At 38.9% G+C, this 14,889-nt stretch overlaps 1 protein-coding gene across 3 annotated transcripts in view; it reads left to right on the forward strand.

Annotated features, from left to right (window-relative positions):
* The window catches only part of palm3 (paralemmin 3), a 72,287-nt gene that overhangs the window by 40,785 nt on the left and 16,613 nt on the right, over positions 1-14,889 (forward strand). For all 3 annotated transcript variants that reach the window (XM_057842374.1, XM_057842373.1, XM_057842372.1), the window contains exons 4-5: positions 4,545-4,660; positions 7,039-7,105. In XM_057842374.1, the coding sequence (XP_057698357.1) occupies positions 4,545-4,660; positions 7,039-7,105 (183 nt within the window). The remainder of the gene's footprint in view (positions 1-4,544; positions 4,661-7,038; positions 7,106-14,889) is intronic.

Here is a 14,889-nt window from a genome sequence, read left to right on the forward strand (position 1 = left end):
GTATACAACATTGCTTACCGTTATTTACGTTCATCCACAAGCTTGTTGACATTCATTATTGTAGCCATAAAAATGAGCTGAAGGATGCTTTAATTTTTAATGAGCTAATACTTCCTACCTTTGAGACAGCTCACAACATTAGTGTTAACAATGCCGCTGCAGTCATGAGAGGCCAGAATTTATCTATGAAATCTGTCACTGTTAACGTCTGCTGACGGCCATAAAAAGGAAGGCGCATTGGTGTGCGTGCCGCTCATTGAATGGTTGGAGGGAGTCTTCATGCAGTCAGCTGAAGGGGGCAGGCAAGGTAACAGAAAGGAGCTTGTTCTCTGCAGTATGAGAAGACAGAGATGGTTTTGTGCCTGTTTTAGTTAAAGGACTGTAGCCAACAACAGTGGGCAGACTTTTGGGAAACCTGAGGGTGTTGGCTGCAGTAGAGATTTTGACCTTCAGATGCAAGTAGAAAGACATCATGCGGCATGCAGGTTGAATTCCTTGTATGATCTCAAGGGTTTATTTCTACTAATTGTTTTGGGTTGCATTATTTCTGTCACTAGTTCAAAAAGAAATTAGAAATTTTACATGATAAACAATCAAATATGCTTTTAAGAAAGAAATTAGGTAGGAATTTTACTTCTGAGAGGGATTTTCCTATGTTTAAAGAATCCACCTTATGTATGAGTTTCATTTTTTAAATTAACGTCTGAGATAAACTTAAACATTTTTGATACTCTAATCAATTGAAATGCATCTAGACTTTCATCAAATAAAAGTTTTGCGACCATGCAGTTCAAATCAAGTTTGAAGAAAATCTTATTAAATCACGCCAATCGTCATGTATACACAAGATCTAAATTCAGCAAGTAAATAAATGTGAGTCATTGACTCCATAATATATGGTGTTATATAGCGCTTTTCCACCTTTCAAGACTGGGCACGGGGCCGATACATTGGGGGCCTATCTCCATCAAAGCTGACCGAGTGGAAACACAGCCAAAGAGCTTTTTACGTTCAAAATTATTGTAAATAAATGCTTAAATCCCTGAATTCTTTATAGATATGAACGTAAAACACTCTCGATTCTTGGTTAAAAGCAAAAAACCAGGCAGTTAGCATTGATTTTATGTAAATATGTTGAATATGATGCTAGTCTCTTAGCCAATGTGGCACCACCTTATCACAACAAAGAGCTTTTGTACGATGTAAATTCTTGTGAATAAATGCTTAAATCCCTGAATTCTTTACAGATATGAACGGAAAACAGTCTCGATTCTTGGCTAAAAGCAAAAAAAAAAAAAAAAAAAACGGGCAGTTAGCATTTATTTTACGTAAATATGTCGAATGTGATGTTAGTCTTTAAGCTTATATCGCTGTTTGAATCATTGTTTGAAGGGCTTTGTATGGCGGCCGTATGGAGCGCTGTCATCGCTGTTCTCGGTGTGACGTGTCACTTCCGGGTTTGTCCCCTTTCAGGCTCGAACTTCGGAAATGCAATTATTTTGTCAAATATACAACATATAAATTATTTTTTTGCATGCTATATTTGTTGGACAATGTTTAATTACTTTAATTGTGACCCTATTTGGCATTTTATGAAATTACTTCACATTTGGTCTTTAAGCTAAATCCGGCATTAGATCACTGCGTGCGTGTTTGAAAATAACTCCCCTTAATGCTAGGTGTGGGCAGGCCCCCTACCTGAAGGCTTGGTGCAGTGTCAGCGCCCCGTGTCCTGTCAATATATTATGAAGTCTATGTGTGAGTCTAGTTCAACTAAGACGACAGGCATGACAGTATAAATTGTATTGCATGAGAAGAGGCAGTGATTTGTTAGCATAACGATGAAGAATTAAGTGAGCCGGCGGACCACTTTTGTGTGGAGAAACTACATTTCAATCATGTTCATTAAATGTTAGATTATGTCTTTTGAGGGTCTCCAATCTCATTTGCCGAGTGGGAAAAGAAATGGATGAAATAATTCGTTTGCAGTGAACAAAACATAATATCTTCTATTGGGTGATGAATCCTCATTTGTTCGCATGCTATTAGTAGTACCTTATCAATTTCTAAGAAGTCAGGAAGTCTGAAAACAATACAGCCTTGGAACAGAAGTCCTTTTTTCTTCTATCAGGAGTCATGCAGTTATGCAGAGGTCTTTATATATTTAAAAAATAAAAAATAAAAAAACATGATAGGGAATCGGCGCGAGAGGAGTAAAACAGAACATGAGGGGGGTGGGGAATAAAGGATAGTGGCTTAGATCATTTTAACTAAAGAGAACAGAGTAAAGACTTATACAAAGGCAAATACTGTACAGTGGTAACTCAAACCACAATCTAGATCTGTTCCAAAATGCATGTTAAATTGTACTATTTTAAATTGTCATCTGAGTATAAACAGGAAGGCTAACCAAGTATTTAGGTAACCCATGTCTACTAACCTTTATAGAGTTTATGCCGTAATTTGGAATAGAAATCGCATCACAAAACAAATGTAGCAAAAATGTTGATACACTAACTATGTATCTTTTACCATCTCGTGCTGTTAAAATTAATCAATTAAGCACTAATTGCTTAGCACTCCACCAACCAGCATTTAAATACAGTACTTTAGTTGACCCAAGTGTTTTTAAACCCAAGAAGGGAAGGTTTTCAAGAATGTATTTATAAGGTTATCACTATAGTTATTATTACTAAGCAGATTAGCCAGGTCAATGGTATTGTTGTTGATAGTTGTGGTCCCGAGCAAATGTGTTTAACCTATTCACAGTTCATTCATTCATTTACTGTTCATTACGGTGGCCGAGAGGTGCCAGGCGAAATGCAAATTCCAAAAACTTTGCAAATAGAAAAAGGCACGAACCCCAATTGCAAATGCTTTGTAAGAGAAAAAAAAGCATGAATGCAAACTGCCACAACACGATCCCCAATTCCTAAAGTGCGATTGCAAATTGGCAAAGGAACGAACCCCAAATACCACAACATGACTGCAAATTGCTGGCAAGACGTATCGTTTGTGCTGTTAAAAATAATGTCGTTTATGCTGCTATTGTTATATAGATGTTAAAAATGAGATATTAATTTCGAGTGAGGATGTCATAACTCCAGTGGCTGACGGACCAACTCTCTCAAGAACGAGGTGTCAACAACTAGCACAAACAAATTTGGGTCCATTTTGCAGTAAATAGGGAGCGGGGGAGGTACTTGAGATTTGAATTTCGAGTGATGGCGTCACTCAGTCCCTCATTTACTGCAAAATGGACCTGATGTGTTCTGATATGTTCGTGCTAGTTGTTTGATCATCCCTCTGTTATTGAGAGAGTTGCTACGCTCAGTCAGCCATGGGAGTTATGACGTCCTCACTCGAAATTCATATTTAAAAATCTATAAAACGACAATTTTTTTACAGCACAAACTATTGACACAATTTTTAATCAAAATGGAAGGCTGATTGACCTCAGATTAACCTATAAAAGAGTTATAAATATCTCAAATGATAGCAGCATGAACAACAATTTTTTCAGCACAAACGATTGACATCAGTCATATAAATTTGCGTCTGATGGGGGGGCAACTTCACTGACGTCCATAGAGATGGCCAAAAAGCACATATAGCAAAATACAAAGTGTCATCCTTTTCTTTTTTTCTTTCTTTCTTTTTTTTTTTTTTTTTTTTTCCAACTTTGGGTCGTCGTCCTCTTGCCGTCGTGCTGTGGCTTTTTTCATTCATCTTGCGAGCCATTTGCAGTCGTGTTATGGCAATTAGGGTTCGTGATTTTGCCAAATTGCAATCGCGCTTCAGGAATTGGGGATCGTGTTGTGGCAGTTTGCATTCGTGCTTTTTTTCTTTTGCAAAGCGTTTGCAATTGGGATTCATGCTTTTTTCTATTTACAAAGTGTTTGGACTGCATTTCGCCTGACACCTCTCGGCCACCGTAGTTCATGATCCCAAATCCACTAGTGTCTGGCAAACACCAAGCCAAAGACTTTTTGATTGTGATATAAAATGAAACAGCCATCCGACTAGGTCCATCTTTTTCTTTTTCTGCTATTATTTTCTTAATTCTAAAATCCCCCTGGTACCATTTGTATCTCAAAGGTCAGTCTTTGTACATATTTTGATGTCAAATTGTGTGAGGTATGCTGTAAGTCGTCTCAAGTAACACACATTTATGAAGTAGTTTGCAAACACATTCTGATTCTTTTCTTCATCGTGTTGAGTCTGTCACATTTTTAGATTCAGTTGGCATGTACCTAGCCATAGACTGTGTCTGCTTGCTTAATTTGCAGTGAATGTACAACTGCACTTCTCTTAAATAAATTGTCATTTAGGGTAAAGTAAAAGGTCAAACACACTTTGAGCTAATCCTTTGATGCAGTTTGAAATGAGGTCTACTTAATCACAGACATTTACTGACAGTTACTTGTATGCTGACACTAGCAGAAGATTCAAACACCAAAGTTATTTTTCTCATAAATTGCTCCAATTTGTGCAACTTTTTAAGGCTACTATCTATCATCTGTCTATTCTCTGTGTTCCTTCAGAGGAAGTCTCTGAGGGATCAGTGGTTGATGGAGGGAGCTCCTTTGTCCCTCTCCTCAATGGATTCCCAAAGCCCAGACGCCTCTTCATTGGCCTCTCAGGAGGTGGGAAAGCACAGGTACAAACTCAGCCACCCTATGAAAGACTCCGCTTGTAGAATTAGCACCTCGTGCATAATTTAGATCGCTGTGCTTCCTTTGTTCACACGTTTCTTTCACTTTGTAAGTTGCTCTGTTGTTGTGTATTATGAATGCTTTGGCAAGAGTTTACCTCTGGTGCTGAACGCTATCATCAAAACATCGCTCACTTTATTATAATTATGAAGCCATTTCAAATGTGGCCTCGAGGGAGGGTAAATGCTTTGCATGCAATGCAATGACGTGCATGTAAAGGAGTGTTACGTCAATAAGGATCACATACTAAATCAACAATCAGGTTAGATTATTTCAACATGTATATTTCTATCTTGGGCAAGAGGGCAGTAACAATATTTTTTGCTCCCTGCCTCCATCTGCTGCTGTTAAGTATAATTCACCATAATTGGACAGTTATGCGCCTTTTAATTATTTTATTATTGGCCAAATTTGTAATCACACACACACACACACCTTTTGATGTTATGTGTATCATCTGGAAAATACACGAAAAGCAATCAAGATTGTTGTCTTTAGCAATATTAACTCATTCACTCCCAGCCATTTTCACCAGAGCAAGGCCCTTCGCTCCCGGCCGTTTTTCTGGATTTTAACTGATTTTGCAAGGCCCACAGAAAATTCTGTTCTGTTGCTATATAAACATGGAACCTACCAAAAGAAAGATTACTTTCTTCTTTCAGCAGAAAAAAGTAAGTTCATATCTTTTTCCATTCTTTAGAAATCAGCATTACAAAATAACTTAGTTTGAACAATTTTCCAATTTCTGATGAAATAACAGAGAAAATGAGCTTTTTGTAAACGCATACATTTCAAACATAAATTTGACTTTAAACAAGCTATTTTTTTGCATTAGTTACATCCCAAACATCTCAATGTTTTCCTTTTACAAAATACCATGAACAACCAGACAAATAGAGCTTTTGATAGCAAAGTAACAATTTATTTACACATGACTACTGAGAGATGACGCTTTGTCGCCGAGATGACGCCGTTGTCGCCGCTTCAGCCGTGTAAACTTTTCCCTCATCGTTGTCTGTCTCACAAAGATGGATTAGTTTTGCTTCACTGCGAGGTCTGCTCGGCGAGCCGCTGCACTGGGGGTCCCATTCATTTTGCTCGGTCGTCCAGCGCCTGGCCTCCCAGGTGTCCTCTCGGTTGTTTTGTTCGGTCGGAGCACCGCCTGGCATTATGCCGCCAGTGCTCCGACCGTGCTGCCCGGCCGTTCATTGCTGTTGAATCGGGTCTTTACAAAATGCGCTACTGCCCTCCAGTCGCCAGTTTTATTGCTTTAAAAAGGGTTTGGAGCCTTGTTTTTTATTTCTCAGATAGATTGCAAGCTATAGATGCTTCTTGTTAAAAAAAAATAAAAAAAACTCAAAAGACGTATAGATACGTTTTTGGGACAATGAAGCATTTAAAAATAGAACGTATTTATACGTTTCTGGGAGCAAATGAGTTCATATTTAACCGTATGTACTAAATTTATTATTTTATTTTTTTGACATTACGAGCAAATGCTTGGAGCATTCTGACCTGGTATCATCAGACTACTGGCATCGTTGTGCAAGGCATATTTATATCACTTGGACCAGTTGGGGATTACCATGACCTGGGCTTTGAAGAAAAAATAAAAATAAAAAATGCAACTTTGCCACTATTTAAGACCAGTCTCTCTCACTGCACAATGCACATGTCTAAACAAAAATATTGCAAAAAATGTAAGTACAGAAACAATGAAGAGTTTGTCTCAAATTACTTATTGGTACTCAATGTGAAATGCGGGCCTTGTTTAATTGTACACAATCCAGATATGCTCGCAGAAAATTGTGTTTTCCTGTCATTTCAGGAGTTTTGCATCTTCCACTGTCTAATGGGAGACCATTTAGTTATTCTGCCTGTCACGGACATAAATAGATAAACAAGGTTCTCCATTAATTTTCAATTCTGCATATCCTGTTCAGTGTTGTGTGGAGCAGGATCTTATCTGCACTGAATTCTGGCGAATGTAGCACTACACCATCAGCGACACTGAACAACCATATTTTTACTATTACTAGATCATAATTTGCAGGGAGATAACCCTGTATTATATTGTTGATACTCTCCTGCCGCACCCCATAATGATCTCTCAAACCACACAAGGATACCACAGTACCCTGGTTGGGAATCACTATTGTTGATTAAAGCACAGTATGTAATCCTTGGTTGCCATAGCAATGATGGAAATGATTTTCTTTATTGCAATCCAGTGCGCCAATAAGATTATATGAAGATGTTGTGTTTTTCTAAAATGGTAACGTATTGTTTCAAATGTAGATGTGTGTATGTGATCTCATTTTAGGTTGCTATCACAGAACGTGGGTTTTGCAGGGAACGATGAGAAAGAACAGACCACAGAGGACCAAACGGTGAGACATGCACACGCACACACACACAGACGCCTACGATGTGAACAAATGCTGTTAAAAACTGTGTCAAAGAAGCAAACCCTATCATCTTCCATTAGGAAGCTTTTCCCACATTTGTGTCCTTGACGTTGTCACTTGAATAATACATTCTGTGTTCTTGTGTGCTTCTTTTGCTTTAATGTTTGAATTTTAGACATTAGTTTGGAGAACAGCTCTCATTTAATGTTGCAGATATAGAGGTTGCAATCTACTGTTTCCATGTCAGTGTTGTATTGCTGAGGAATGTCAGACATTTACATTGGGGCAAATAAGTATTTAGTCAACCACTAATTGTGCAAGTTCTCCCGTTTGAAAATATTAGAGAGGCCTGTAATTGTCAACATGGGTAAACCTCAACCATGAGAGACAGCATGTGGGAAAAAAAAAAAAAATAACAGAAAATCACATTGTTTGATTTTTAAAGAAATTATTTGCAAATCATGGTGGAAAGTAAGTATTTGGTCAATACCAAAAGTTCATCACAATACTTTGTTATGTACAATTTGTTGGCAATAACGGAGCCCAAACGTTTTCTGTAACTCTTCACAAGCTTTTCACTCACTGTTGCTGGTATTTTGACCCATTCCTCTAACGGAGCCCAAACGTTTTCTGTAACTCTTCACAAGCTTTTCACTCACTGTTGCTGGTATTTTGACCCATTCCTCTATGCAGATCTCCTCTAGAGCAGGGGTCCCAACCTTTTGTGCACCACGGACCGGTGTTATTTGGGTCTTTTTTTCACGGACCGGTGTTCTGACAAATTTTGCAACCCATCAAAAATTGCAACGATGCGGTTCTGCGCATGCGCGTAACGTTAAACATAGCCGCAAAATGCGCAAATGCAGCGATTCCAAAGTAAACACTACAAACTTTCTTGAAAGAAAGGAATATTAACTTAAGTTTGATCATGGAAGGACTTGTAGAAAAGTTCTCCTCAGATTCATCCTGCCATGTAAGCTGCACACAACAGCTGCACACGGCGCTCACCATTAACGACTTCGCCTTGTCGTTAAACATTAATTAAGGAGCCCGCTTCACAAAGATACGATGTTGGAAATTGTAGCAAGGTTTTCAATGCTCTTGTCGCGATGTCAGGATATTCCAGAATGACTTTAATCCAGAACCTCGGTAGAGTTGTTGTCTCAAATGTACGTTTAATAAGGTCGGCGTCATTTGCGATCTCTGTTTATTCACAAACGGGTCACGAATCCACTCCTTCGCAGTTTGTGGGTCTTCGAGGTTGTAGGCTCGTCAGGTGCACTTTTCGCCGTAAAAATATCTCCAAAGACGTCTGTTTTTCAGTTATCTTCGCTCGTGTGGGGGCTAATTATTTCCGCGAACAAATGTGCTGCGCCCGCGGCCTAGTAATACTATCGAGGACAAGCGCACATAGATATATTATATACACATACAAGATGTACTGCTAGCTACTTCTATGACAACATTGTATTCTATCCCGTAGTATTATATCTAGAGTAGACAGAGATATTGGTATGTTAAGAGGGGGCACAGGGTTAATTCGGCCAGAATGAGGTCGTTATTAAATTATTATTTCTGTGCGGCCCAGTAGCAAATGCGCCACGGACCGGTACCGGTCCCCGGCCTGGCAGATGGGGACCCCTTCTCTAGAGCAGTGATGTTTTGGGGCTGTCGTTGGGCAACACGGACTTTCAACTCCCTCCGCAGATTTTCTATGGGGTTGAGATCTGGATACTGGGTAGGCCACTCCAGGACATTGAAATGCTTCTTACGAAGCCCCTCCTTTGTTGCTGTGGATGTGTGTTTGGGATCATTGTCATGCTGAAATACCCAGCCACGTCTCACCTTCAATGACCTTGCTGATGGAAGGAGATTTTCACTGAAAATCTCTCGATACATGGCCCCTTTCATTCTTTCCTTTACACAGATCAGTCGTCCTGGTCCCTATGCAGAAAAACAGCCCCAAAGCATGACGTTTCCACCCCCATGCTTCACAGTGGGTATGGTGCAATTCAGTATTCATTTTCCTCCAAACACGAGAACCTGTGTTTCTACCAAAAAGTTCTTTCTTTGGTTTCATCTGACCATAACACATTCTCCCAGTCCTCTTCTGGATCATCCAAATGCTCTCTAGCGAACTGCAGACGGGCCTGGACGTGTACTTTCTTCAGCAGGGGGACACGTCTGGCAGTGCAGGATTTGAGTCCCTGGCGGCGCATTGTGTTAGCCTTTGTTACTGTGGTCCCAGCTCTCTGAAGGTCATTCACTAGGTCCCCCCTTGTGGTTCTGGGATTTTTGCTCACCGTTCTTGTTATCATTTTGACGCCACGGGGTGAGGAGGGAGTTGAAAGTCCGTGTTGCCCAAAGACAGCCCCAAAACATCAATGCTCTAGAGGAGATCTGCATGGAGGAATGGGCCAAAATACCAGCAACAGTGTGTGAAAAGCTTGTGAAAGATTACAGAAAACGTTTGGGCTCCGTTATTGCCAACAAAGGGTACATAAGTATTGAGATGAACTTTTGGCATTGACCAAATACTTATTTTCCACCATGATTTGCAAATAAATTCTTTAAAAATCAAACAATGTGATTTTCTGTGGGTTTTTTTTTTCGCATTCTGTCTCTCATGGTTGAGGTTTACCCATGTTGACAATTACAACAATTACAGGCCTCTCTAATATTTTCAAGTGGGAGAACTTTTTAATTAGTGGTTGACAAAATACTTATTTACCCCACTGTGTGTGTATGTATATATATATATATATATATATATATATATACGCACACACACACAGTGGTCGCTGTGAATGGGCACCAGAGACGAACGCGTAAAATGAAAAACTGAAGTAGTGTCTTTCTTTTGTATACATAGTTCAGTAAATATATATATATATATGAAAACCTATAAATGCATATGTAATCATTACAACATTAAATATTTTTTTGAAACGTAAATAAAATATTAATAGAAATAATATGTACTGTACATTCATCCTGTTTGTGTGTTTAAGTGTACATACATACGTAGATGTATATAAAGTGTACATATGTGTTTAGAACTCTTATTCTTATAACAAGATACTTATAACAAGATTAAAAAATCTGCAATGCACTGAGGGCGTGAAAGTTAAGCCCCAAAGTAGCGGGGATCACTATATGTACTTATATGTACTGTATATGGATATATATATCTGCAGCTGCTGTTTTTCTTCAGTGTTCCTCTTATTTTTTTGAACAGTGAGATTTTATATATATATATGGCGGAAAACACTCAGGTCACTCAAAGTTCAGCTCTGAGACCCCCAATTTGGACAAATTTCAAACTTGTCCGATATGCACGTGTGATACATCATTGGAAAGCTAAAAATCTCTTTTCTGGGGGAAGACAAATTTTGAAAAGGAGGGCATTTAGAAAAAAAAAAATAATAATAATTTAAACAGGGAAACCCTATTTGGAGGTGAGAGCATGAAAGAGCAGAATTAAAGACGCCATGATTTAAACGAGATATTATCGCGTACTTACCTTGTTTCGATCCAAAAACTCCATGTAGCATGTATCACCGAGTGTCAAGACACTGCTGTGAATTGCTGCAGCCGTATTTTGGGGGGATTTTATGGGTGAAAGATAGTAATATAACACGGGTCGCAATGCAGAAATCGCAGACATCAAGGAGTGGTCGGGATTTTCTTTTTCATATATATACCCTTTAACAAGTTTTTTTTTCCAATTTTTTTTGTTTGGCTCGATTATTTATCATCCAACATATTGGGGAAAATGCGACAGTAACAAAAAAAATTACAATTAAGCGATAGGTATGAGGTAGATACCCATGGCTTTTTTACAGGCGCCATTTTTTTCATTGTGATGTTATTTGTTTAAAAGTTTGAAATATGCAAGTGAATAATTTTTTAAAGTCGTTTTTTTTTTTTTTTTTCCAAACAAAATATTAGACATCGATTATTGATTCTAAGCTAAAAATGACAGACATTTTGAACAATAAATACAATTACTTACCTTCTTTTTATGGCTGGGTTGAAACAAAAGCGTTTGCGCGACATATGTAAACAGGGGTTTCCAGGGTAAAACTGACTAATTAAAAATAATTCGGGGGCTCAATGCGCCATGAATCTGCGATGGCAGCATATAGACATATTGTTTTATCAAACACAACAGTTCTTTCGGCCTAAAATACAGCAGTTTATTTTTTAGAGGGGTGCAAGAGCAGAAACTGCTTTTTCAGCCTTGTCTGTATTTTCCGCCATACATATAATACATTTATATATATAAAATATACCGTAATTTCTGGACTATAAGGCGCACCTGACTATAAGCCGCCAGCCACAAAATTTGACACGAAAACGGCATTTGTTCATAGATAAGCCGCACTGGACTATAAGCCGCAGTTGTCCTCATTGTATTATGGGATATTTACACCAAAAGATATTAACTGGTAACACTTCATTTGACAATGGCACCGTAAGACTGTCATGAGACCAAATGAACCACCATTAAGCTTTGAAGCAATTGGCTGCAAAGCCTTATTGTCACTAAAAGCTTCATTTGGCCATCACTGCTTCCTTGGGGTAGACAGTCAACCTCTGCTGCCACCTGCTCTCAACACTGTTGTCATCCAACATTCCTCCTAGCATGCATGGAGGCGCTACAGATGTAAATAATAGTCATGTTCTGTGCTAATTATTTCTTCAGTTACCGTCCCAGTTGTTTCATTAATTGCTAGTTATGGTATTTGGTAACATTTTCTTGGGTAGTGGTGCCATAATACTGTCATAAGACAGTCATAATTATTACATGACACTGTCATAAGCATTAATGAATGCTTATAATAGATGTCAGTTAGTGTCATCCAACAAATTATCTCACTTTTGAATGGACGTAAAAGATCTGAGCTGGACATAAATGGAGTTAGTGACATAATATGCCATATGACACATATTGACATCTGTCATAAGCATTCAGTAATGCCCATGATAGTGTCATGTCATAATTATGACGTTCTTATGACAGTCTTATGATGCCGCTGTCAAATAAAGTTTTACCTATTAACCCAAATAAATCATCAAATAAGCCGCACTGGACTATAAGCCGCAGGATTCAAAATGAGGGGAAAAAGTAGCGGCTTATTGTCCAAAAATTACGGTATATGTATATATATATATATATATATATATATATATATACACACACATACTGTGTATACAGTGCCTTGCAAAAGTATTCGGCCCCCTTGAATCTTGCAACCTTTCGCCACATTTCAGGCTTCAAACATATAGATATGAAATTTAATTTTTTTGTCAAGAATCAACAACAAGTGGGACACAATCGTGAAGTGGAACAACATTTACTGGATAATTTAAACTTTTTTAACAAATAAAAAACTGAAAAGTGGGGCGTGCAATATTATTCGGCCCCTTTACTTTCAGTGCAGCAAACTCACTCCAGAAGTTCAGTGAGGATCTCTGAATGATCCAGTGTTGTCCTAAATGACTGATGATGATATATAGAATCCACCTGTGTGTAATCAAGTCTCCGTATAAATGCACCTGCTCTGTGATAGTCTCAGGGTTCTGTTTAAAGTGCAGAGAGCATTATGAAAACCAGGCAGGTCCGAGATACTGTTGTGGAGAAGTTTAAAGCTGGATTTGGATACAAAAAGATTTCCCAAGCTTTAAACATCTCAAGGAGCACTGTGCAAGCCATCATATTGAAATGGAAGGAGCATCAGACCACTGCAAATCTACCAAGACCCGGCCGTCCTTCCAAACTTTCTTCTCAAACAAGGAGAAAACTGATCAGAGATGCAGCCAAGAGGCCCATGATCACTCTGGATGAACTGCAGAGATCTACAGCTGAGGTGGGAGAGTCTGTCCATAGGACAACAATCAGTCGTACACTGCACAAATCTGGCCTTTATGGAAGAGTGGCAAGAAGAAAGCCATTTCTCAAAGATATCCATAAAAAGTCTCGTTTAAAGTTTGCCACAAGCCACCTGGGAGACACACCAAACATGTGGAAGAAGGTGCTCTGGTCAGATGAAACCAAAATTGAATTTTTTGGCCACAATGCAAAACGATATGTTTGGCGTAAAAGCAACACAGCTCATCACCTTGAACACACCATCTCCACTGTCAAACATGGTGGTGGCAGCATCATGGTTTGGGCCTGCTTTTCTTCAGCAGGGACAGGGAAGATGGTTAAAATTGACGGGAAGATGGATGCAGCCAAATACAGGAAATTCTGGAAGAAAACCTGTTGGTATCTGCACAAGATCTGAGACTGGGACGGAGATTTATCTTCCAACAGGACAATGATCCAAAACATAAAGCCAATTCTACAATGGAATGGTTAAAAAATAAACGTATCCAGGTGTTAGAATGGCCAGGTCAAAGTCCAGACCTGAATCCAATCGAGAATCTGTGGAAAGAGCTGAAGACTGCTGTTCACAAACACTCTCCATCCAACCTCACTGAGCTCGAGCTGTTTTGCAAGGAAGAATGGGCAAGAATGTCAGTCTCTCGATGTGCAAAACTGATAGAAACATACCCCAAGCGACTTGCAGCTGTAATTGGAGCAAAAGTATTAACGTAAGGGGGCCGAATAATATTGCACGCCCCACTTTTCAGTTTTTTATTTGTTAAAAAAGTAAATTATCCAATAAATTTTGTTCCACTTCACGATTGTGTCCCACTTGTTGTTGATTCTTGACAAAAAATTAAAATTTTATATCTTTATGTTTGAAGCCTGAAATGTGGCGAAAGGTTGCAAGGTTCAAGGGGGCCGAATACTTTTGCAAGGCACTGTATATACTGTGTATATATACATACTTACTGTAGAGCTGTCCCGACTATCCCCCTCAACGTCCTCAATGACGTAAATGTGTCGACGAGCACAACATTCCGTCGACGGTTAATGAAGGATTAAAAAATATATGCAAGGAAAATTGAGAATGTCGGACGCTCGCTATGCGAGCGGGGAAAGCGGCACAAAGCCAAAAATGCGCACCAGAGTGGCCAAAACATTGACTTATCACAACGAAACAAAGGAGGGTACACTGTTGTCCTGTCTCTTCAATGTCAAGCTTGGCTGCACGTCGTGAATGAACACCTAAAGCGCTGTCACCCAATTGTCATTTTGGAAGACGACAAGAGACAACAAGCTATGAGATCATAAGTCCATCTAACTAACTAACGACACGTTTTATTGAAGTTGCTAAGCCTGTCGCGATATGCAATGAGTCCATTTATCGCACGGTAAATAAAAATGAAGGCGGCAATTTTCACGGCTGCGTTTTACCGCCGCATGCGTGCATACATTTGTGCGTGAGTGTTGATGGCATATGAGACTCCAGTGCACAGTTTCACAGATGTTTATTGGTCATCAACACGCCGTAGAACTAAAGTTAATGCATACCAAATAAGGAAACACATCTATATTAAACACTGTAAACGTTAGCATTGCTATATTGAGGCTAATGGGGAAAAAAGACAACCTACTTTAGGCTGCTATAAAACATTCACAGTCCTCTCCAAAATGCAAACTTACGGTTTTAAGGTGACACTTCAAACATGAAAAATCGCTGGTTAACAGTATTTGCAAACGAAAAAAGAAAAAGAAAAAAAAACAATCTATTACTGACACCACATGCAATGAGGAAAAGTGCTTTTTTTGCTGAGTCTAAAGCGTACAGTTAGTGGTTTAGCGAACGCACTTCCGGTGAACATTTCAAAACAAAAGCACGTCATGTTAA

Source organism: Corythoichthys intestinalis, chromosome 8 (assembly GCF_030265065.1).
Source record: "Corythoichthys intestinalis isolate RoL2023-P3 chromosome 8, ASM3026506v1, whole genome shotgun sequence".
NCBI classification, from domain to species: domain Eukaryota; kingdom Metazoa; phylum Chordata; class Actinopteri; order Syngnathiformes; family Syngnathidae; genus Corythoichthys; species Corythoichthys intestinalis.